Consider the following 24,391-nt stretch of genomic DNA (forward strand, 5'->3'; position numbering starts at 1 on the left):
GAATCAAGGTCCCTAGAACCTTGTCTTGCTCCTCCTCCATTCCAATTCTCTTTGGAATTTCCATTTCTGACAAAAAAAACTCTATACCAGAAAAAAAAAAAAAAAAAAAAAAAACAGGTTCTCAATCCCCTCCCTGAAATCTCATTATCTATTTCAGAAAAGAGGAGTAAAGAATGCAACCATGCTTGGATGGACTTTTTCACAAGATAATGCCTGACTTTTGGGCTCACTCAAATTCCAAGAGAATCACTTACAAGTTAATTTCTGTCTCCCTGACCCATTCTTTCTCTCTAACAACCATCCACACTCCCCATCTCCTCCCTACCCTATGAAAATGGAATAGAAATTTCTGTACCTCTTTGGGGGTTTGGGGTAATTACTCTGTGATGTGATCCCCCCATACATATTAACACATTTGTATGATATTTCCCCAATTAACTTGCCTTTTGTCCATTGATTTTCAGTGAAGCTTCAGAGGGTGAAAGGAAAGTTTGCCCTTTGCCCCTAAAGTGAATAAATGGAAAAACAAAACTAGGGAAAAAAATAATAATTATGTCTATTAAAAAAAAAAAAAGGTAGCTGGTCACTGCAAAGGATTACTAAATGTAGCTGAGTATATTGACAGCTGAGGCCAAGAGGGAAACATGCAGAGTTCCATTAGCTCTCCCAAATCAACCAAAATTCTGAGTGTCCCCTAAAGGTGCTGTGTGTCATTATTACCTCTTACATGTGTATCTTTTGTCTAAGAGAAGAAAGCAGGCTAGTTGTTCCAAAAGCAAGCTTTCTAAAATCTCTAAACTATGAAAAAACAAAAACCATAAAAACTTTTTATCTGAGGAATGTGAGCTCCCTTTAAATAATCAGGCCCAAAGAGGCACTGGCGTCCACCCCATCCCCCTTGAGCTAAGCAATCATTTCTAAGCAGCTCGCTATATGGACTCTAGGCTGAGTGCCACCACCAGAGCTATAAAGTAACCTAACAATGTCAGTGAGAATCCCTGACAAACAACTTTTGTGATCACCCACTCTCCTGATCTGTTCTTTTTTCTTTAATAAATTATCAGAGAGAAGAAAGGAAGAAGCTGGCTGGGCAGATAGTTAGGGCAAGTTCTTTGGCGGGATTTCTTTTCTAACCAAGAGCGGCCTGGAAGCTCCAGCTGCAAACATAGATAGGGAGATGAATTCCAGCACAGAAAGGGGCCTCCTGCGTAGTCAGTAAGTTTCACCGGCATACCATGGGCCCCAGTGAGCACATTCCTTTCCATTTTGGACATACTCAGATAAGGAAGCTTGCACAGGGGGCTTGCTTGGAACATGCATGCAACACTATAGATAAGAAGAGCTACCCTGAGCCAGGCACGTCCACCTTGAAGGGTAATATAGTTTGGCCCTGTGTCCCCACCCAAATCTCATCTTGAATTGTATTCACATAATTCCCACATGTGGTGGGAGGGACCCAGTGGGAGACAATTGAATCACGGGAGTTGTTTCCCCCATACTGTTCTCATGGTAGTGAATAAATCTCACAAGTTCTGATGGTTGGATAAGGAGAAACTCATTTTCCTTGGCTCTCATTCTCTCTCTTGCTGCTGCACCTAAGAAGTGCCTTTCGCCTTCCACATTTGTGAAGGTCTTCCCAGCCGTGTAGAACTATAAGTTCAATAAACCTGTTTCTTGTGTAAATTGCCCAGTCTTGGGTATACCTTTATCAGCAGCATGAAAGTGGATGAATCCAAAGGGTTCTGCCCCTAAAGCATGTGCAGTAGGAGGACATAAGCAACATGGAGTAACAGGCTAAGGACCCGCACGTGGACTAAACAGGTGTGGTGGGGACTGCCAGGGATTCACACCTTATGCAAATGACACACCTAGTCCTAACCAGTTTTTCTACCCCTATGTAAATGCAGCACCCTTCCCAGCTAGCTTTTTTTTAAATAAAAACCCTTGCACCTCAGTTTAAAATGACAATCATTTTTTGGAATCCCTCTCTGCAGCAGAGAGCTTTCCCTCTTCCCTTCACTTATTAAATTTCTGCTCTAAGCTCACTTTTGGTGTGTCCACATCCTTGATTTCCTTGGCCATGAGACAAAGAACTTCAGGTGACACCCTAGACAATGAGGCCATTTCACTTGAGCTTTTTTTGTTCTCTGGGGCACTTCCAAAGGTAAGTTGGAAGTGCGTTCCACATGGCTGTCCTCAACCTTGGCTCAAATAAACTCTCTACCTATATTAATTTGTCTCAGTTTCTTCCCTTAGGTTGACAACTATTAAGAAGAATTGCATCTCATGAGCCACTACAGGAAGGCCCTGTAAACATGTTCTCCAAGTGGCCATTTCCATTACAGATGCTCAATTAACTTCAATTTTTTTTTTTCTTTTCCCTGTTTCCTGTAAATTGGGACTGTCATACTTGTTTGTTGATTGTGGCTAGCAGGTCTATGCCTCTTATTAGTTAGAGTCTGAGATTTTCTTTGAGTTGAGTTCCAATCAGTTTTCCAAATAAATTTCAATTTATTATCCTTCACAGATTAGACAGTGATGTCTTTCACCTCAATAGGGGCACACCTCTTTCCACATGCTTTTGTATAAGTCAGCCATAGTCAGAGAGCTAAGGGGCGTCTTAGCTGTTAATATCTAGCCCAAATAAAAACATGGCAAGAGCCCTGAGATCATGCTGCCTTGAAATTTTGAAAAATTCCTTTCCATAGGGCAATTCTAGCTTCCTTATCATTACTTGAAGAGGATTAATTTTCTTAATGAATGCCAGAGGGGGTGTTAAAGACCAAAGTCAGTATGCAATGAAGGAGAGGGGCACTGTCAACCTATACAGCATCTGTGTTCTATAAATCTTCACTTTATATGATGAAACTTTTCCCAGAAACAGCTAATCCAGGAAACCATAAAGTCATAGAGACTCAGTTACAAATATAGAAATTTTATAGATGGAGTAAACACTATTTTGTCACTTGAAATTTTAGACTTAAAAAGATCAAAAATGCTGCAGAAACCTACCAGGCAGCCACATGAATCCTGGAATTCTGGGTGAGAAAAGGGATCTGTGTGCCAGCATGAAGAATTCTTCCTAAAAAACAAAGGAGAGAATTGCAATGATCTTTCAGATTTACAAAACCATTGTATTTCCGTAAAAGAGAGTTCCATCAGACTCGAGCAGAGCTCACAAGATAATCATCTCCTACTGCCGAGAAGGCAGAGCTCTTACATTTGTTTTCACAGCTTGAGCTGTTAATCTGATGACAATGTTTTATTACAATGCCAGTATTTCCATTATATTACATGGGGCTCACTTTTCTCACTGTACTGAGTGTATCACAGGGCTCACTGGGACTTTCATGGGGCAGGTGTTGGGGGGGAAGCTGGGGCTCCTGTTGCAACCTGAGGCTTCCAGTCTCATAACTAGGTACCAAGAAGCAATTAATAAACACAGCAAGACGCTAATTCCTTTTTGTGGCAAGACACAGTAATTTAATAATCACTTAAAGAAAAACAATTTTTAAATTTCCATTTTAAACCTTTCTGTTTAAACTTTCTGTTGCAGAAAGGTTGTGCAACAGAAACAGGAAAACCACTTGTAGCAGTGGTTCAAAAACACATTTTTATTCCATAGTTTCCAAATCGTTTTTATTCCATTATGAGTCCCATACTCTGTGATATATAAATCAAAGCCATATATAACATTGTTAAAGAAAGTTTCTTACACAGCACCCAATGCTTGTCTACTTCCTTTTTATTTCTGACTTTTCTGTTGCTGCAATTCTATCTTCAAAATCAAATAAAAAGTTAAATGAAATGAAGAGAAAAAATATTTTTTTAGCATTTGTAAATCAAAATTTGTTTTAGTAATGATGATTACTCTTAATTACTCAAAAATTGGAAAAGAAGGGAGGAATGTGGCATTTACAGAATTATAAGCACCGGCTAGATATTTCTACTAGCATTCTTATTAGCCCTGCTTTTCAGAAGAAGAGCCGGGTCCAGAGAGGTGAAGCAGCTGTCGAGATCCCAGCTCTAAGCAAAATGTGTGCTGCCCCAGTGAGAAAGCCAGTATGACACCAATTGAAGAAAGCACAGTCCAGTGAAAAGAAACTTGCCATTTCTATTAACCAGGTTAGCAAGGTACAAAGTCTTAAACACAAAAATAACATAACGATTTCTCCACACTACTTTCTTGGCTGACTAGCTTATAGAGACTCCAGTTAGAAACTTAAGAGTTTACATGGAAATAATAACTAAGTAAGTTATGTATTTAATCAGAGTACTATATCTGATGTGTACTTTTAAAAAACCCATTTATACTCTTGAAACTCAGCAGACCCTTCTTCCTTCAGATACCTTCGTTGATGTTTAACAAGTGTTTATAATATATGACTTCAAAAGGTCAGCCCTCTTTTTCTCTTCCAAATCCTCCCTTATTATTCTCCTAGCTCCCTTTCATAGAGTAAAAATATATGTCCATGAGAGGTGCATAATGACCCATGACAGGTAGTTTTTTGAGCACCTCTTAGCCTCCAACGTTTGTGTTAACACAGATTCACTAGGAAGCTGTGTGAATGTTTGTAAAAGGGACAAACAGAGGGGATGATCTATGAGAAATCAGATACATCTACATAATTTATCTTTTAAAGCTTAGGAATCTAAAAATACACTTTGCCTAAGCAAAGCATTTCCCTAAAGTGGTCTATGGGACTCAGCCGCAGCGAGCCTGCTGGAGCAGTCATTTGGTCCTTCAGGTTCGGACGCACTGGATGAAATAGCTCTCTCTACTACAGGGCTGCGTGGAGTTTTCAATTGCCTAAGGTGCATTTTAAATCTCGAAGAGAGAGGCAGAAGCTCTAAGGATCTACTTTCTTGAGAGTAGCTTTCTGAGGCAGGAACTTGCCTTAAGAGAACAAAAGCTCTCCACAAGAACTACTCTGTTGTTGACGTGAGTGTTCTTTCTACAGAACTGGGAGCACATTGATGCAAACAAGAAAAGCTGAGAGATTTTCAGCAAGTTGGGTAGGTCACAAAGCCAATAAGTAATGGAGCTGAGATGTGGATTCAGGGAGACTGGTCCCATATTACCCCTCTATCACGATGCCTGGTATGCACTCTCTGCACTGCTGATCCCTGACCTCAGCGTTCATCTTCACAGGCTCCTCAGAGGGAATCTGTCACCAGCCATACTAGGCTCTGAAGATCCCTTTTGGCTAATAATGAGCCTTCCAGATTTTCCTGAGTGCCGAGATGATTATATCACTGCAATCTAATCATAACTTTCTTTTTAATTACAAAAATAAGCCTTATCCATCTCCCCACTGGGTTCTTTAAGTTTGATAGAAATAGAAGATTTGCTACCACCTTTGTTCTGTGTTAAAGCATTAATAAAGATGGGTGAGGAAAGTGACCGTTTTGCATTAGAAATAGTCAAACAATTCACACTGAAGTGTCACCAAATGTAAACCTTCTAAAATGAAGCTAAATATTTAAAAGTTGGCAACTTTTAAATTATGCATCACCTACTACTGTGATAAACTCATACTTTAGATCAGATTTATACCACTGTGGATTTTTCTAGAGCTCTTCATTGTCTTCATATGAGAGAGAGGTACACATCAGAAGTTCAACATAGCACCTGTGAGTTGACACTCAGAGTTGAATATTTCAAAAGAAAAACAACTATCAGCAGAATCCAATCTATTATTTTTAAATGCTTCCTTCAGTTAATTGTCAAGTGATTGCCCAAGTCTTCCAGGGAGGTAAAATGTAAACATAATCAAATTCAACAATATTTTATACTTACAGAAGGAAATCTACAGTTTTTAAGTAAAACTTTTTGCTTTAATTTGGGGTCCAAGTGAATCAAGCCCTATTTGTATAAAATGGACATTCATTATTAATACAAGTGTTCCCAGCATCTTTGCACGCACCACTTCCCCCAGCCTTTTTTATGCTGATCACAAAAATAGATAGAAATGATTACAAATAGAAATGAGTTAAGGATAGATTAGGTGATTTCACAAAGAAAAGGGAGAACACAAAAACAAATCCAGGAAGGTAAAAGAAAGGACAGAGGAGAAAAGCAATGAGGCTGATCTGCACACTGGGCTGGAGGGCAGGAGCTTGTGGGAGAGAGAGAGGAGAGGAGGTGAGTTTGGAGCTCTATTGTAACCCATGTGAAAGGAACTGGATGTAAAATATGTGTCCAAACAAAATATCCAATGTGTTCTGCTGTCCTTTAATCATTGATTCTCCCTTTTGTTTTTTCCTCTCTAAAGACTAGATAAAATAACTTTTTTTTTTTTTTTTTTTTTTGCTAACTGGTTCTTCTTCAATGCCATCCTGGGCCAGGGCTGGACCCCATGGGGCCTTAGGTTACACTTGAACTTTTCAAAGGTAGATGTATTTTACACAATGTGTGTTTCATCAGAGAGAAGAAAAATAAAAATATTACCATTGAAGCCTCAGTTAAATAAATTACTTTGTTTTGCAAGAGACTAGAGCGAAGCAACATAATTAATTATCTACTAATTCTTCCTTACTGAGAACATTAATAGTTTTTCAGTCTCACACTAATTACCAATATGACTAATCGGCAAAATATGTCATCACAAATTAGAAAACATTGCCAATATTGTATTATTGTTAGATTTTAATATTCACTACTTAAAAACATACACTTCTGGCACTTAATACATCATTACAGTTTTTATCACTTGCCTCATTTGCTCTACCCAGAATTATAAAATCCTTGAGATCAGGTCCATATTTCTCATTAATATTGGTTCCTACCGCAGCATTTTATTTGTAGTAGATCTTCAATACAAAACAATTGAGCAAAATAGGAGGGAAATAAATGTTTATAAAGAAAAGCATCCGCTATCCATGTTTCATAGAAAGGTCATCACAATAACCATGTTTAAATACTAGAAAGATAATTTTCCAAGTAATTCACCCACATCGATGTATAGTACTGACCTTTAAGCCTTTTAAGTTAAAAAAATTTAATTAATTTTTTGATATATGAAAGTATTCTCTAAAGTAAATAACAGCTAATACCTAAGTCAGACCTAATTTCTACTTCATTCTTTTGAGCTTTGGGTTTTATTAAACAAATTAAATGCTATTAGTTATTAATTTATTTTGCAATAATACAAAGCATGCATGTATGAAGGGAGAAGGGGTAATTATGTAGTTTATTTCAGGTCATTTTAGATGGCGATACCCATAAGGCCCATTCAGTAATAACCTACTCATTAGGCTAATTTTCATTTTTTATAATGTAAATTTGCGACATGAAATAACCAATCATGGAGAAAAACGATCCTCCCAGGCTGTAATGTTACCAGTTGGCAGTGTTCACTTTTGCAGAGAGCACCTGATACTTACCGGTCTGGGCTTAAATCTGTACAGGGCAGATCTTGATCTCTAAACTTCTGCAGAAGCACGTGGGTGAGGTCCAAGTCATCGCCCCCACTGCTGCTGTTCATTTTGAGACAAAGGAAACAAAGTGGGATTATTAGCGGCTCCCAACGGAGAACGTAGAGCCAGCTGCTGACCTCACATTGTGCTCTAGTCAGGCTGATCCATCTAATGATTCCTACTAAGTGAGATAAAGCTTATTTTCCACTGTTTTTAATAAATTGAAAAATTTATTAAAAGCATAGTTTTGCCATGAGATATGCATTTTTATAGACTCACATTCACAGTACCTTATTTTCCTCAACATTTTCAGTTAATATTAAAACACAACCATTTTTCACATATTTGCATCATTTTTAAAAACAAATTTTAAGGGCTGCATAGGACCAGATTGTGTTAATATATTAAAATCTGTAAAAGTATACTCTTAAAGTTGGATCTCTAGTTTGGTCTGAATATTACATAGTCCTGAAATAAAACAATTTCTTATATTTATATCATTTGGTTTCTATATGTGAGATATATTGAACTACATTTTCTTAACAAGAGGTTTTCAACACGGAATCCTATGTGTGCTTTAAATACACATTAAATTATATTTATTTTACTGTCACACGTCTCAGAAGTCTATTAGTAGTTCAGACAGCATTACTAAAAGCCAAAAACCAATACTGAATGATTTCCTTACTGAAGATACCACCATCAATAAAACACTATTCATGTCACTGTGGGGAGTTGTAGAAACAAACTCTGTATTAAATTTTATACCTCAATTGTTAGAAAACCTTGAGAAAATGTAGAGAAAAAGACATTTCAAGATTTTCTAAATTGGATTGAATGGGAATGAGCTCATTTAATTAGTTAAAATTCTAAATTAGTATTTAGAAAAAATATAGATTACTTTTCAGAACTTACATTGTGTTATTTATAAAATACTCTTTGAGTAAGCATGTTTGCAAACATTTGTCTCAAAAATAAAAGAAAAATGATGTATAAGCAGCATTATAGATTATATATACCTGATGACCTCAATTCTTTTTGGAAAGAATTACTATATAAATTAACAAATGTACATAAGTGATCAATTTCAAAGAACTTAAAACATTTGCTACACTGAAGAAATGCAAGCACCAGTGGCTAGGAAGAATAAGAAAGAGAGAGAGGTTGGCTAATAGGTACAAACATACAGTTAGAAAAAATAGGTTCTAGTGTTCAGTAGCACAGTGGGGTGACTGTGTTTAACAACAATTCATCCTATTTTCAAAACAGCTAGAGATTTGAAATGTTTCGAAAGTAAGAAATCATAAATATTTGAGGCGATAAATACCTAAATACCCTGCATTGGTTATTATATATCCTATGTATGTATCAAAATGTCACATGTACCCCATAAATATATACAATTATTATGATCAATAAAAAAGTTTTAAAACAGAAAATGCAAAAAAGCAGGGAAGAAATGTAAGTAACAACAGAGTAATCTAATCCTCAACCACTGATTTCTCTAATTAATTTTTTGTTCACAGACATAAAACAACTAACTCCCAAATTTTTTCTGAATTGCTATTAACATTAAAATGTAGAAAGGTCTTAGTTGGAAATGTAGGAATTTCCAAACCTGTCCTGCACAACAAGCATAAGCTCAGAATGAGAAGAAATTTCTCATTAGGCTACTGTTCAGTGTGACCCTACACATAGATGGGAACTTTACAGACTCCCAATTTCTCTAATTCCTTTAATGAGCTCTCTAATATACCAATTTGACATTTTCTTTGCTCAAAATTTATCAATGACCTCTTATGACCTACGTGTCTTGAAATACTATTTGAATTTCGCTACAATCTTAGGGCCTGTTGTTCCACATTTCTTCCTGAACATAGCACCCAGCCCAGCCTAGCTAGCACAGCTCCTGCACAAAGTATCTACCTATAAGATGTTCCCATCTGTCTGTAGGGATCATTTATCTGCTTGACTATAAACTTTCTGAGGGTAGAACTTATGGCCTTGTAAGTGTTTGCAGAATGAGAATTAGAGTCAGGGGGCCTGAACTGGATTCTCAGTCCTATTTCTGCTAGGCTGTGCCAACTAAGGAGTTTACCCAACATCTATGAGTTCAGCGTCTTCACAATGAGAATGTTGTCATCAGGTATCCTCTCTCTCTTTTTATAATTTCATCCCACTAAGACTACCAGCAGTTCATAAATTACTCAATCTCAGGTGGGTCAAGCTAAAGAATAGTTCACCCAGGGTGAGGGGCCACGAAGTACATCTTAAATTCATGGTTGGGTAGAGCATGAGGTAAATACGTTCACTCATGGTAAACATTTTTAAAATGCCTACTCAGTGCTGGACTTTGTCCCCATACAATGTATACATAACTAAGTCAAGCAAATAGTTTCAGTTATTTTGTTTACTATTTTTTCCCCACTGGCCTGTAAAGAGACTATGGGTGAGCTGCATTGAGAAGGCACCTTCTGTGCCATGACCAAGAGGAAGAATGCTCTTGGGGGATCCAACTGGACATGCAAAGTTGGTCCAGAATTTGGATGTTTCATGACCTGGAAGAAGCCTGGTGTCAGGGCAGACCTTGCAGACAAGGGAAGGGCAGCCAGGAGATGAGGCAGCTAGCACTTTGTATGTTATTCTGCCAGAAAAGGGCTTCCAAGAGCCTAATGGTGAGTGTACTACTCCTCCCCATCCCCGCTCAGAAGCACAGATGATATATTAAGTCCATCCCAGGTTTTACTAAGAATAGGAAGAACAGTAAGTTTCACTGTATTTCTTCCAGATAATCACCCGATTGCTTTCCATTCATCCTCTCACTGAATTACTGAAACAAAGTGAAGCAAGCACTATTATCTCATGTGATAAAGATGCCAATACATAGAAGGAAGTTGTACATATATGGGGAGAAGAATGTAGATAATTGAAGATGTTCTCTATGAATGAAAACATCACTGGATCATCAAGTGTACATTTGTCACATCCCAGTGACCATTTTATAAAGCCTGGTGGATGTTTTTGAGATGACAGAAAGCCAATGAGTATACACCAACAATCACTGACAGTCTTCAATTAATTTTAATTTATATTAACCATCTGCATATAACAGAAAAGCATGAGCTTTATAGAACACCAAGCGACTCTACTGCAGGCAAGTGGCCAAGAAATTGGTCAAATTTAGTGGTATTTGTAAGGAAGATGGTAGGAAATGTTGTGGGTTGAATATTTCCCCTCCAAATCTCATGCCCACTCAGAACCTCTATGTGACCTCCACTCAGAATGTGACCTTATTTGGAATGAGTTTTTCCAGATATAATTAGATGAGTTTATACAGGATTAGAGTGGGTACCAAATCCAATGTGACTGGTGTCCTTCTCAGAGGGAAATGTGGACACAGAGACACGCAGGACAAAGGCCACGTGAAGATGGGAGGCTGAGACTGGAGTGGTGCTGCCACAAGACAAGGCATGCCAGGGATCACCAGCAGCCACGGAAGGTGGAGAGGCATGGAAGGGTTCTCCCCCAGAGCCTTCAGAGAGGACGCAGTCCTGCTGACACCTTGATTTCAGACTTCTGGCCTCCAGAACAGTGAGAGAAAACATTTCTGTTAAGTCATCCAGTTTGTGCTGCTTTGGTACAGCAGCCCTAGCAAACTAGGAGAGGCATCCAGTTTCTGCTGCCATTCTAACAGGGGAAGGGGATGGTGACAGCGGGCACCGACTGGCCACATACATACACTGGCCCTCTTGGGTTCTTAGACAACTGGTATAGCAACCAGGACCTGGAGTCCCACACTTGCTCCTTCTAGGACATTTTCTGGTTGGATAACTGGGAGAAAAGGAGAGAGAGTTTGGGGGTAGGAACAAACTCAGCAGGAAATGGGCCAGCATCAGGTCCATGTTCAAGGAGGACTCACAGGTTTTCCTAATGCAGTGAACTTGGTGGTGAATTTGAGAGCGTCTCCTCCAGTAAGGACCAAGAGCCCCATCCCAGAGGATGAGGTCATGGAGTCTAAATATTTTTAATATGTAGAGAGCTATCTTTCCATGCTCCATTTGTTTGTCTGCTACCTGTCCAAGTTAATTTCTGGAAGACATTTTTGATACATTTCATTTTCATTGAGTGTTTCAATTTAACAAGGATTTAATGAAAGTAATCATTTCTAAACATGGTGGCAGAAACTAAAGGTACAGAGACGAAGAAGGCTTGATCTTTACCCTCCAAGAAGTCTCCCTGTAGGAAGAGGGCAAGAATCTCCAGCACTAAGCTAAGCCACAGTGACATCCACAAAGCAATGACAGACATTCAGATGAGAGAGCAGTCTCAGAGGATCCCTGGAAGAGGGGACATCCAAGCCAGGTTTTGAAAGCATTCATATTTTGCTGGGAACATTAGAGTGTATAGGGTGGGGGTGGCAGAGGACTGAGGAGAGGAAGATAGTTTCCATTTCCTTAAACATTGAGAGATGCAGCAACATCATGCATGAGTGTGTCCCTCTGAAGTTCAGAGAATGAAAGGGAGTAATAGAGGTACCAGGAGGACCTGTAGTGTGTGTTAAGATGTGCTGACATCATCCCTTGGGCAACGTGGAGGTGCTCGAGGTTTTGCAGCAGGTCTGTCAGGTCTCACCAGCCTCAGATGTGTGCAAGCTGGTGCAGCTGTGTTCACATTGGATCTCTCAGAGCTGTACTGCCCTCTCCTAGTTTCTCTGGGGCTGCTTTGTACTGCTCACATCCACCATGAACAGGCACAGAGGCCCTGCCACCCTTCTCTCACAGTTCTCAGTGGGAAGGGAGAATTTCTGGAGCTTTCTCAACATAGGAATCAGAGAGCAAGTCGATTCAGAATAAAACTGAGTCAGAAGCCTGGGTCATGAGCGGCTGGCCAGACCCAAAACCAGTACAGACATGCTCTGTACTTCTCCTCCTCCCTCTCAGTCTGTGAGGGCAATGTGCTGGAAAGGTCTAGTCACAAAACAAGCATCTTCCTGCAGCTTTACAGCGCTGTGGATGTCCTGCCTTCGCTTCCCACCTGCCCCCCAAGGCACGTGAGTTGGAGACCACTGGAGACAGAGTTGCCAAAGCCCCAGGTTTATTCGGGCGCCAAAAGCACCAACCCTCTATGAACTGTGGAGGTGCTATCTGTTGCCTTCATTTGTAGAAGGATTCACGTAGAAGAGAACCTCTCTAGTGCATTTCTTCTGGTTTGTGCTTTTATGAAGATTTGGATTCTGCAAGAAATTTTCAGTGAATTTAATGTAGATATATGGTTGCATTTTCTCAACTCTAAAATTTTAGAAACACGGGGCTCTATTGAGAATTGTCAAAACACTTATAAGACTTGTACATGCCATCTAAATCAACACAAAGCTAATGCATTAATGATTTTTGAAAGCTTTATGAAGGCCTGAATTATGCACTTATCAACAGCGAGTTACCCTAAGGAGAAAGTAAGGGAGTGTAATGGCAATCCTATATACCTTCCAAAGGAGAATGCTCACAGATGTTATAAAATGGGGTTGTCCCTCATTTGGAGCAGCAAGGATGGGTGCTAGGTGACCACGGGCAGCCTGTGTGCACAGGGAGTCAGGAGGACTATGAGACATGAAAACCTGGGCCTCTTTGTGAATCATTCCTGTGCCAAGATTTAGACCATGGTGCTCAGCTTTCATATAGGAGGAATGGCAACATCATTTATCACACATACCAGGACACTTTTGAGAATGAAGAGGCAAGCTTAATACAAATGTAAGACAACAGGCGTCGTCTTCAGAGAAACCAAGGTACATGCTCAGAGAGGACCCAGTACACAGAAGACAAGTAATGAAGGTCAGTGGAGAGTTCCTAACAGGAGCAATTACAGCAGCGATAAAATGATAAAATGATGATAGCTGTTCTTCTCCCCCACTAATTTTTGACTATCACTACAAACATTAGAGATAATAATAAAAAAGCAAGAAAATGTTCCATCAATGTGGATGCTCTCTGGTAGCATTTTACTTTTTCCTCATAATTTCCATGCTACTAAAATAAAAACTGAGAAAATGTAAACTTGCTGTTTTCTCTCTTTAGATAGAAATTAACCATTACAAGTGGGGCACTTAACAATCACTGATAAAACTGGTAGTATAGCCAATGGCAGACAGGACTCCTCTGTAAGGATAAGCAAATAAACCTCCAGATATGTGACCTCCTCCGTTTCATAATCTAAGTAACATTATGAAAAATGAGAACAAACAACTATCTTACTTTAAAATAGTAACTCTTAGAAATACAAGAAAAAAATATCTTAATTCTCAGACACAAAATAATTTTAACATACATTACTTCTATGAAAAAATGAATACTGGGAGAGTAGGAAAAATGCTTTCAAATGAAAAATATAATCGCCAAATTAATAATGCAGTAGAGAAAATGAATGGCTATTTGGAGCCGTATCAGTGAAATAAACACCACGTAGAGAAATTCTCAACAGTCTCAGAAGACAAAGGCAAGAGGTAAAATTGAGGGGGGAGGACGGTGACGGAGAAGTCAGTTAGAGGCAAAATACGATGTGAAAATGCACTTATAATATACATAATGCTTAATATATTCAATATGTAAAGTAAAATTTTAAATAACCAAAAAACTTTGAAATTATTTAACTTCAATAGTAATCAAAAGCTGCCCAATGAAGCAATAAAATATCAGGTGTGGACTATCAAAACTATCAGAGTTTACAGAAATAACCTTCCTTTCTCCCACAGGAATAGGGGTTTTGGCCTGTTCTAATCTTGCATATAACTACCACCTAGAACAGTACCTAGCATATAGTAAGTGCACCGTAAATATTTGTTGAACAAAAGAATCAATGACTTTATAAGACTGTAAATTGGCACACATTTATAAGGGTAATTTGGCAATATCTACCATAAAAATACTGAGGACTTTGCCCCCCAAAATTCTAATAGAAATGTATGATAGTAAGAATAAGTAGTCACATAAATCTAACTAAACAAAGATTCTTATATAGCATTGCCTATAGTAGAAAAAATAAATAAATAAGACTTCATGTGTCCCCAAAAGAGATTGTCTAAATAAATTAATGTGCCTCCAATAAATTAATGTGGTTCTACTATAGAGCCATATAGTTGCCAGGCTCCTGTAGCTTTCATGGGTAAAATGGTTGTACTGATTTATAAGAAGAGATACAAAGATATTACGGCATGTAAAAGAGTTACAGGGAGTATGATAGAATGATCTGATTGTGATAAAAAATAAAAATGTATGTAGATACAAGTATTATGTATATTATGCAGGAAATTATACCAATAGGTTTACAGTAGGTATCTCTGGTAAAATTATATGTGATTGTTTTTTATTTTATTTTTTGGCTAGCCTGTGCTTTGTATTATTTTCTTCAAGAAATATATTTTATAATCAAAATATGTGACAGCCCTTTTATCGCTGAGAAGTGTAACAGAAATCTGAACAATTTGGAGAGAATAAAGGCATTAGCGGACATTCTCACATATTGGTATGTTCATTTTAAGCACTTCATAAAAGACGAATGAGAGCAGAGTAATAAAAGACATGGCCCCAGAAGTTAGGAAATCCAGCTGTGGGGACACCAGGGACATGGATGCAAGTCGACAGACGGTGACCACAGGACTCTTCCTGTTGGTTCAGACACAATGTCTCATGACATCCAGAGGAGGAGAAACATCATCAACCAAAGGAGAAGGGAACAAACTGAAGAGTTTACCATAGATTTTTCCTTTGTCCATGTGTTTGTTTAAATCTAATTCCAAATTACACATCACTGTAAAGGTCACACCAATATTAGTAGGTGCTTAGAGACTAGCTGGTTAAGCTGCTTATTTTAGTAAGCATACATATTTGACAGAAGCAGGACCGATACGGTCCTCTTAGTTGTCTTCATGATGAAAAGCCTAGGCAGCACACTTGTGCAGTTGTACACCAGTATCACTGAGTCCCAGTCATTTGTCTCCCCACCCTAAATGTGAAAAATTACATCCGCCTTGAAGACAACTCTGCATATTCAAGGTAGTGATGTCTGTGATCACAGCTATGGCCATGCCAGGCAGGAGCCGGGCCTCCCTGGCTGCACAGATTCTCCTGAATCTAGAGAGGAGCCCACTAAACAGAAGCAAAGGAACTTAGGGAATGGGTTCCTATTGTAGGTTCCCAACCCTTGTGTATGAATCTACAATCCAGAAAGCTCTGAGTTGCATAAATTCATTTGGTGGGAAAACACCCAGGCTCTTCTGAACGCACAGGCAACAGACGCTGCCCGACCCTGGCCTGTGGAGGCTACGGGCTTTCCTGTCGTCCCTGCTGTCATACATTTCTCTGCAAATAGGTGTGTGCAACTGTGTGGCTGTTGTCCCAGAAACAACTGCGGAGCGTTTTGTTAAATACACCACATACATCTAATACGTCCTAGAATCCTACAAATCCTGAGTCTATCGGGCCCTCCTGTGGGACAGGGTGTGCCAGCCCTCTGCAGGTCGGGGGGTGGCTGCATGGGCCCTTTCGCGCAGGGACTTAGCACCATGAGGAGGGGTCAGCGGCTCGGGATTCAGAGGCCAGGGAGCCTCATTAGCCTCAAGCGCCTGTCCTGAGACAGCCGCAGGGGAGCAAGAGTTTCTCTAAGGATCTCCTCGTGAAATAATGAGAAGCTCTTGGAAACAATGAAAACATTTATATTCCAAGTTTTTAACTAGAATTCTCAAAAGTATCAAAGCTATTGCAATTCATAATCTGCCTTGACATAATTTTGAACTCAAAGGAACAAAAACAACTTACCTGAAAAAATAGGTCTCGTCCCACTGGTACTGTCCAGGTGTGAGTCTGAGGGGAGGGTAGTCCGTGGCCAGGGGCCTCACCATGAATAAGCCCATGGCCAAGGCCACGAAGAGGACGGGCAGCAGCAGGTCGGCGAGGGTGCTCTTCCAGGCTCGCAGCGTGCGGCGGAGCCTCCGGGCCAGGAGCGCGGCCACCTGCGCGCGGAGCAGCGGGAAGCCCCGCACAGGTGCGGGCCGGGCTGGGGAGCCACCTGCAGGACAGCAGGGAGGAAGGGCGGCTGGGTCAGCTCCGCGGAGGTGACTGCGCTTCGCTTCATTTGCCCTCTCGGTGACCCTGAGACAACTCGCAGCCATGGGAATGCCACGCAGGCCCATCCGTGGCATGGGGCTCCCTTGATGGCCCCCCTTTATACACCTAAAGTACCGAAGCTGGGCTTTGGGCGGGAAGGCTGCAATGCAAGAGGAAGCCTTGTGGCAACGCGTGGCAGGAGCAGGGCGTGTGGGTTCCGCTGTGCTTAGACCAGAGGACACACCTGGGCTGCCCCTCTGCTTCCTCCTCCCCTCTCCCACGTCCTTTTCCTCTCTGTTCTTAGCCCCAGGTCGCTCCTGAGGAAACCCCAGTTTATGTGCAGGTTGGGATTCTTTCAGGGAATAACCCCATGGACTGCTTTTCCTCAGTTCCACCATCCCAGCCCCCCTGCACCTTCCACTTCCTTGCAGGGCATAGGCGAGCCCAGCGCCTGTGCCCCGGGGCCTCACTGCCCCCGCTCTCCTGCTCTGTGGGACCCAGTGGATCTGAAAACATCCTCAGCTATCAGAGAGGTCCACAGACAAAATTCGAAAGGAAAGCGTGAGCTGTGCATCATTGACCCACTGATCATCGGGCCATGCCCCCTCAAGAGTGATCCCTTGAGGCCTCCACAAAAGCATCTCAGTAAACCCCCTGGAGTTGAGGTTGCGCGTTCCAAACAAGCTGTGGAGAGCAGCTTTCCTGCGAGGATGAGAAGCTGGGAGCAGAGACAGACGCAGCCTCAGGGCTGCAGTCCTAAACCACGTCCAAAGCAAACTCAGCCGGGTCCATCAGCTGTCCTGATAGTTTTTCTCGATCATTGCCTCTAAAGTACTCCAGAAAATCCAATAGGAAGTATTTCACAAGAAAGGCGGTCCTGTAAGGAACAGATGTACTAAGCGGATTGTACTGCTCAGATACCAAACACAGTTAATAGAGAGCAGCAAACAAGTTTGAAGACCGCAAAGTGAACATTTTTAAAGAAACCATAGCATTTGAAAAAGAAATCATTTGTCATAGCATTGAGAAGAGAGTTGTAGAGGCATCATGGGGATAAAAATGCATATCTGAGAAAACTCCTTCATTTGGGATATTTACTGAATGCCCAGAGTATGCAGGCACTGGGCTATTTGGTTTCTGTCCCCAACATAGGGATTGAGATAAAAATGGAAAGAAATAACCTAACACAGAGTAACAAAGCCTCAGCTGGAAAGTCAGTACCAAGGAATGAGTCCTTGGGATGTTGAGGTAAAAGTGACAAAACAGGCCCAGCGGCCTGGACGTTCAGGCAGAATCCTTGAGATCCCGGGAGTTTACAGGCAGACAAGAACATGTGGACGTCTGAAGATCAAAACGGGAGGTATAAACAGGCCTGGCATTGTCTGTGAATATCAAGGGAGCAGAATGTGGCACCTATGTGTGGCAAATCGCAGGAGATGAGAGTTAAAGGTGGTCAGAAACCAAGACAAGAAAGACCGGCACGCCCATTTTTAAGGATTTCAGGGTTTGTGCTGGACATCGAAGACTTCCAAACCCCAGAGTCACTTGGGCTGAGTTACATGTTAGACTTTCAAATTATAAGGCAAATATTAGTATTTAATTTTAACAGCAAAGCTCTAGTGAGAATGAGGCATTGCGTGGTTGAAGCAGTGGTTTCTAAAGCAGGCTGTATATCAGATTCTCCTGGGAAGATTTTAAATGCTGGTTGTCAGACTCTATCTCAGAAGAAAAATCCCAATCCCTAGGGATTCAGAGTTAAAAATGTGTTTTTTGTAAATTCCTAGAAGATTGAAATTCTTCGATCTTCCATGATTCAGTGGTCTATGGAACTACTGATTTAATGTATTTATCAATGGCATTCCATATCTAGCTCTCATAAAGCAGTTATTAAGCCAGCATATAGAGAGATTATACTACTAGGAAAAACCTATGTCATTAAATTTGATCCTTTCATAATGTATACACACCTATACATACACCCTTCTTGATAATTTTATGAGGTTATAATGCTGGAAAACACCAATTCTATTAAGTCTGCATACTCATTAAGATAAGTATTTGAATTCTCTGACTCAAGCTAAAATAATTGGGATGTTTTGGGGTCCCATCTCTGGATTTCTAAAACTAATTATGGGGATAATTACTTGATATCTTCACTGACCTTTGACTAAGGAGCACGTTCTCTGACAACGTAAGATGCCATACTTTGTTCAGGCTTAAAAGGAATTGAATACCCACAGTTTACCAGATGTCACAACCTACAAATTAGCCTTTACATAGCAGCTTTTGATATTTACATGTAGCCACCCATCCTTAGCCACCTCCCAAACTGTGCACCTTCTCATATTTGTGTACAGGAGGGCTGTAAATACCTGTTTATTTGACAGAAAAGATTTTTGTTAAGTGATACAAGACTGACATGACTAAACATGTATGGATATCTACTTAGCAATTTGCTCTGGTAAGAGAAAAGGTATGGAGCAGACTCAGAGAGCAGTGATTTACATGCACACTTGCCTGGTTCATTGAGAATGATCATCACAGCCACTGTGGGGTGGAGAATATTCAACTTTTTAATCCTGGATTTGAATCTAATCTCAGCCACTAACATATTGTGTGACTTCTGGAACATTATTTAACCTCTCTGAATGTCATATCCTCAATTGTAAAGTGGAGATTTGTAATATTTTCTCTCTACATAATGAGAATTATTATTAGAACAATTATTAAACTGCCAGAACAGGCGTAATGTTGACCTGCAGTCATAGTAAATGTTCATCAGACAGCCTCAATAAGTCTGTGGGGAAAGATGTTTCTCATATTAAGAAGAATAAATTTTCTCCACCTTCCCATATATGTTAATTGGACATAAATGAGAAAAATAACGGGCTAATATAGTTTATGGTTATGAATCAACCACCAATCAAATATTCATGGCTTAACTCATGAAAGTATTCACATGAATAATTTAACAGACAAAATTAAAATGCTGGGCCAAATTGTTATGAATTGCCTTCTTTGACTTATGAGTGCAATTATATTCAAGGACTCTAGTTTCACCCATAATCATGCATTCCCATTTGCCCTGACCATCAAAGTGCCTAGGAAGAATGTCCAAAGATTTTTTTTTTTTTTTTTGGTCAGTTGGCTTCAATTGCTCATACATTAACACCTATGAGAAACAGCTTAAATATCAAAGTCTCAGCAAGCATCCAAGAATATGATCTCCACATTACCCAGTTCATCCAAGTGTTCTTGAAGATTTTAAAATAAAGCTTTACAAACATAATGCTTTCAAGTCAATAAAATTAAGATGAATACTCCAAAAGAAAATGGGCACACAGCATTCATGAATATACAGTTAATAAAAGATCTGCTAAGCAGCCAATATGTAAATATGATAATCTAAGGCAATAATTTAGTATTTAAACTCATCAGTATGTAAAGAGTAAGGCAATGTTAACATCTAATGTCACTGAAGGTTAAGGAAATGGATCTTGTTATACACTGCTGGTGGGAAAACAGATCAGTGTAGTCTTTCTGTGGGAGACAAATACAGGTCGCCTTTGATCTGCTTAATCCCAATACAAGAGTTTTATTATAAAAAATAAAATGTCATCAAATACATGAAGGCAGGTGATTTGTTACATCTTGCTGGGCACAGTGGTTCCCACCTGTAATCCCAACATTTCGGGAGGCCCAAGCGGGCAGATCACCTCAGGTCAGGAGTTCAAGACCAGCCTGACCAACACAGCGAAACTCCATCTCTATTAAAAATACAGAAATTAGCCAGGCATGATGGTGCATGCCTGTAATCCCAGCTACTTGGGAGGCTGAGGCAGGAGAATCACTTGAACCCAGAAGGCGGAGGTTGTACTGAGCCAAGATTACACCACTGCACTCCAGCTTGGGTGACAGTCCATCTCCAAAAAAAAGAAAAGAAAGTAATAATAATAGCAACAGGCAAGAAACAACTTAAATATTTAACATGTAGGTATTGACTGAACAAATTATAATACAATGATGTAGTAAAATATGTTAATCTGCCTAAGGTAACAGTATAGATAAATACTCATAGAGAATGTTTATTTCATTTTGTAAATGAATAAAGCAATTTAAGATTAAATTACATAGTCTTTTAAAAAATGAACATGAAAGGTTACTCAGTAAAATGAGTGGGAGAGGGAATATGACCCAAGTATTAATCGCATGTATTAACCAAAAAATGAGAGAGGGTTAAAACATCACATATGAAATTATGAGAAAATATTCATCATATATCAGATGAAAAGTGTTGCAAAGTAATACATATAGAATGAACATAATTTGCTAAAGATTTATATTCTTGTGGTGAGGTTATGACTCCTTTAATCTTCTTCACAATTTTCCGGGTTTTTTTCAGCACCGAACACTTAATCACCTTGTAAACGATAAATTACTTTGTAAAGACCGTGGACTTATTTAGGAAATAAAGCATGGCGTTATGAGATAGAAACAGTATAATTCCCTGTTCAGTGAGTTACAGAATTCTAGTGCTGAAATGGATCTCTGAACTAATGCAGATCAAAAGGTTCATTTATTTATAAATAAATCCAGTTTCGGAGAGCTTGTGAAATGAGTTAGATTTGGGGAATTAAATTCTGTGAGTATTTACTGTGCAAGTGCTATGCTAGGTACTTGGTAACCTATTTGAATAAGGTTTTGAGAAGTTCTTTGTCTTGTAATGGAGTCAAACAGGTAAACAAAACGTGTCAGTGAAACCTGAACAACACAGTGAAATAAACGTAATTCAGATCAGAAGAAGCTTCTTCAAGGAGTTGGCCAATGCCAGCAATTCAAAAATAAAAAGATGTTTGTGACAGGTAGGGAGGGTAACCAGAATGTGAAGAAATAAAAGGAATCTCATGCAAATACATGGATTATGGGACAGGAATATGCTAAGCTGGTTAAGGAAAGCGTATGAGGGCTATTTTCTGCTGACCCTAGTCATAACGCTGTATTTCAGAATCATTGGCAGACATGAAAAGGCATAAATCACTGCACCTATTGCACCAACTCAGAGAAATAGAATCAGATGAGCTACACAGAACCCCTAACAGTGCTGCAGGTTTCCTTGGGAAATATACCTTTAATTCAATAGGCAGACACCATGAAGATGGGTACTAACTTTGTAAACGTCCCACAGGGGAAGTTACATACTCTAGCATTAGGATGCCTGAATTCCAGGCCTGGATAACCCTGAATACACTGAACATTTTGGACAGGTAATTTTCTTCCCGGTTAGATAGGATAGTCTTCAATCATTGTTCTTGTATAAATATAAATGTGTGTGTGTGTGTATGTACAGTTGTATGAAATTTATCCAAATCATTACTAAATTGTCTTATTCAAAGCATTTTTGTTTCCCCAACTCTAGAGGGCCAACAAAATCAAACATCTTTTTAAGGAAGAAGAGAAAAGGGAAGAAGAGAAGAGAGAAGGAGAAGGAAGGAAGGAGAGAAGAAATAGGAGAGAGAATAGAAATAATTCAAAAGGAAAAGAAAAAAAGACAATGTTTGTGGCATGTGGGTGCTTATTAACACAACATAAAACCTGAAAAACAAATATTTCTTAAATATGGTAATACAGAGATATATGAATTTTAAAATAATGCTAGGGGCCCGGCACGGTGGCTCACGTCTGTAATCCCAGCACATTGGGAGGCCGAAGCAGGTGGATCACCAGAGGTCAGGAATTCGAGACCAGCCTGGCCAACATGATGAAATCCCATCTCTACTAAAAATACAAAAATTAGCTGGGTGTGGTGGCAGGTGCCTGTAATCCCAGCTACTCAGGAGGCTGAGGCAGGAGAATTGCGTGAACCTGGGAGACAGAGGTTGCAGTGAGCTGAGATCATGCCACTGCACTCCAGCCTGGGCAACAGAGCAAGACTTTGTCTCAAAACAAACAAACAAACAAACAAAAACTCCACTAGGTTAGTTAAATATATTCTTAAAAAGTAAAATCAATATTATGCTTAATTATTTAAATAAACTAATAAGTGGAGTCTATGTTTAAACAGTTTTATTGATAACCTCATAATTATATCTTATCAATTTATGTGATACTTTATCTGTTTATTTTTTATAAAAACCATACTGCTTTTTCAAACTTGATTTTTCTTAAAAATAAAAAAAGATAAGTAAAAGAAAAACACTACATGTCATACTATTAAAATTTCCAATTGCTATGTGGCTAATTCGTCATTGATGTGGTTCTTTGCAATGCCCTATGATTGTAATAGCCAAAATGTCAAAAGATCAAATTAGTATTTTACTTGTGAATAAGGTCACCCCTTAAATCTGCCACAATTTTGATATAAAGGTTGCTGAAACCCTTTTGATTAAACCTGTACTGAAAAGACAGTGAGTTGACATTCAGGGAATCAGGGATATTGAATTGGTGATACAATAGTGATAAAAACCCAGGAGTATCACTAGAGTGCTTATACTACCTGGGCAAGGCACCTAAACTCTAAACATCCACCAAAGACAGGTCTTCCTGAAGCCTCTAAACAGCTTCCTACTTGAGTTTCCAAACCTGAGCTTCCTTCGCAGTTGTCACTGATGGTTAGGGAAAGAGATATTGTTGCTACATCCTAATCGTGATCTCAGCTTTAATCCTGCTCTCTGACTTCTATTTTAGTTACATCTGGGAGGCAAGGGTATACCGGGGCAGGCATGTGGACTCTGTTGTCAGGCATCTGCCTGTTGGAAGACTGGCTCAGACAGCTCCTTTTGGAAAAGTTATTGAGATAATGCAAGCAGGAGCCCTTACAGTGGCATCTGGCAGAAGTGAGGGCCAAAAAACATACCTAAAAAAGAAGAAAATTTTCCCTACCACCAAATCTCTTCAACCTGAGCCCAATGTTCATCTCCCTCACTGTTCCTATCACCTTCCACTTACCTGCCTTCTTCATATGCACTGAGGTCCTTGAAACCAGAAGGAGTGAAGCTTAATTTAAATTCATCTCAGTATCTTCAGCTTTAACCTCACTCCCCAGCCCAAATGAGATGCTCAGTGAGGTCTGACGAGTGATTGAATGGATGGATACTGACCAAATATTGTATTCAGCACCCCTACCTATTTACTGCCTTCCTGAGGTGAGGCTTCTCTCTCTCCTAGGTCCATTCTTCTCCTCCTCAGAAAACCTAATACCGCCTATGCAGTTCCTTTCACCTCTTGATTTCACTCTCAACTTTGACATCCATGCCTAGTGAGCCTCATTCCGGAGCAGTTGTCAACTCACTAAGAGGGGCTTCATTGCAGCATAACTTTCAGAGAATACACAACAAAGTTAAAGTAGCCGACAAAGAAACGTCATGATTTTGTACCATGGTCTGAATAGAGATAGCTGCAGCTGCTCACAGTATTCTCAGGCATCTCTAGCCACCAGGGGGAAAGAAAGGAGATTACGGGAGTCGAGAGGAAGATAGAATTGAAAGATCCAGTTCAAGATGCCCTACCAAACTCTCCTAGGCTCCAGTGAGGAGACGCGTGTTGAAATGGAATTGAAGACACACTCAAGGGCCTATTTCTCCTTAGCTTCCTGGAAGTAGATATGTTAGTGAAAGTTGCCCAGAGCTAGTCCTGTCTGAATTATCCAGTTTTAAAGCAATGACTGCATTTAAGATGAGTGAAGCTTATCTTTTGTTAAATATTTCACAGGAATATGATATTCCAGTACAGAAGATGAGGTTTGGAACTATTTATCTTTAAACCTCAGGGACTTTATTTAGTAGCTCTGATGTGCATGGCTGCAAGAATTACAGCTTCACACACTTTCTTCACTTTTTACTGCCCCTGACAGAAGGTGCTGCTTTCTGGCACCTGCC

The 24,391-nt window shown here is 39.7% G+C and overlaps 1 protein-coding gene across 1 annotated transcript in view; it reads right to left on the reverse strand.

Moving 5' to 3' along the window:
• The window catches only part of ABCA13 (ATP binding cassette subfamily A member 13), a 424,450-nt gene that overhangs the window by 138,957 nt on the left and 261,102 nt on the right, over nt 1–24,391 (reverse strand). Inside the window, 3 exon segments of the mRNA XM_032244250.1 lie at nt 3,013–3,082; nt 7,387–7,476; nt 16,230–16,479. Of these exon segments, the coding sequence (XP_032100141.1) occupies nt 3,013–3,082; nt 7,387–7,476; nt 16,230–16,479 (410 nt within the window).

This window comes from Sapajus apella, unplaced genomic scaffold, assembly GCF_009761245.1.
Source record: "Sapajus apella isolate SASKATOON/1434 unplaced genomic scaffold, GSC_monkey_1.0 scaffold54, whole genome shotgun sequence".
Taxonomy (NCBI): Eukaryota; Metazoa; Chordata; class Mammalia; order Primates; family Cebidae; genus Sapajus; species Sapajus apella.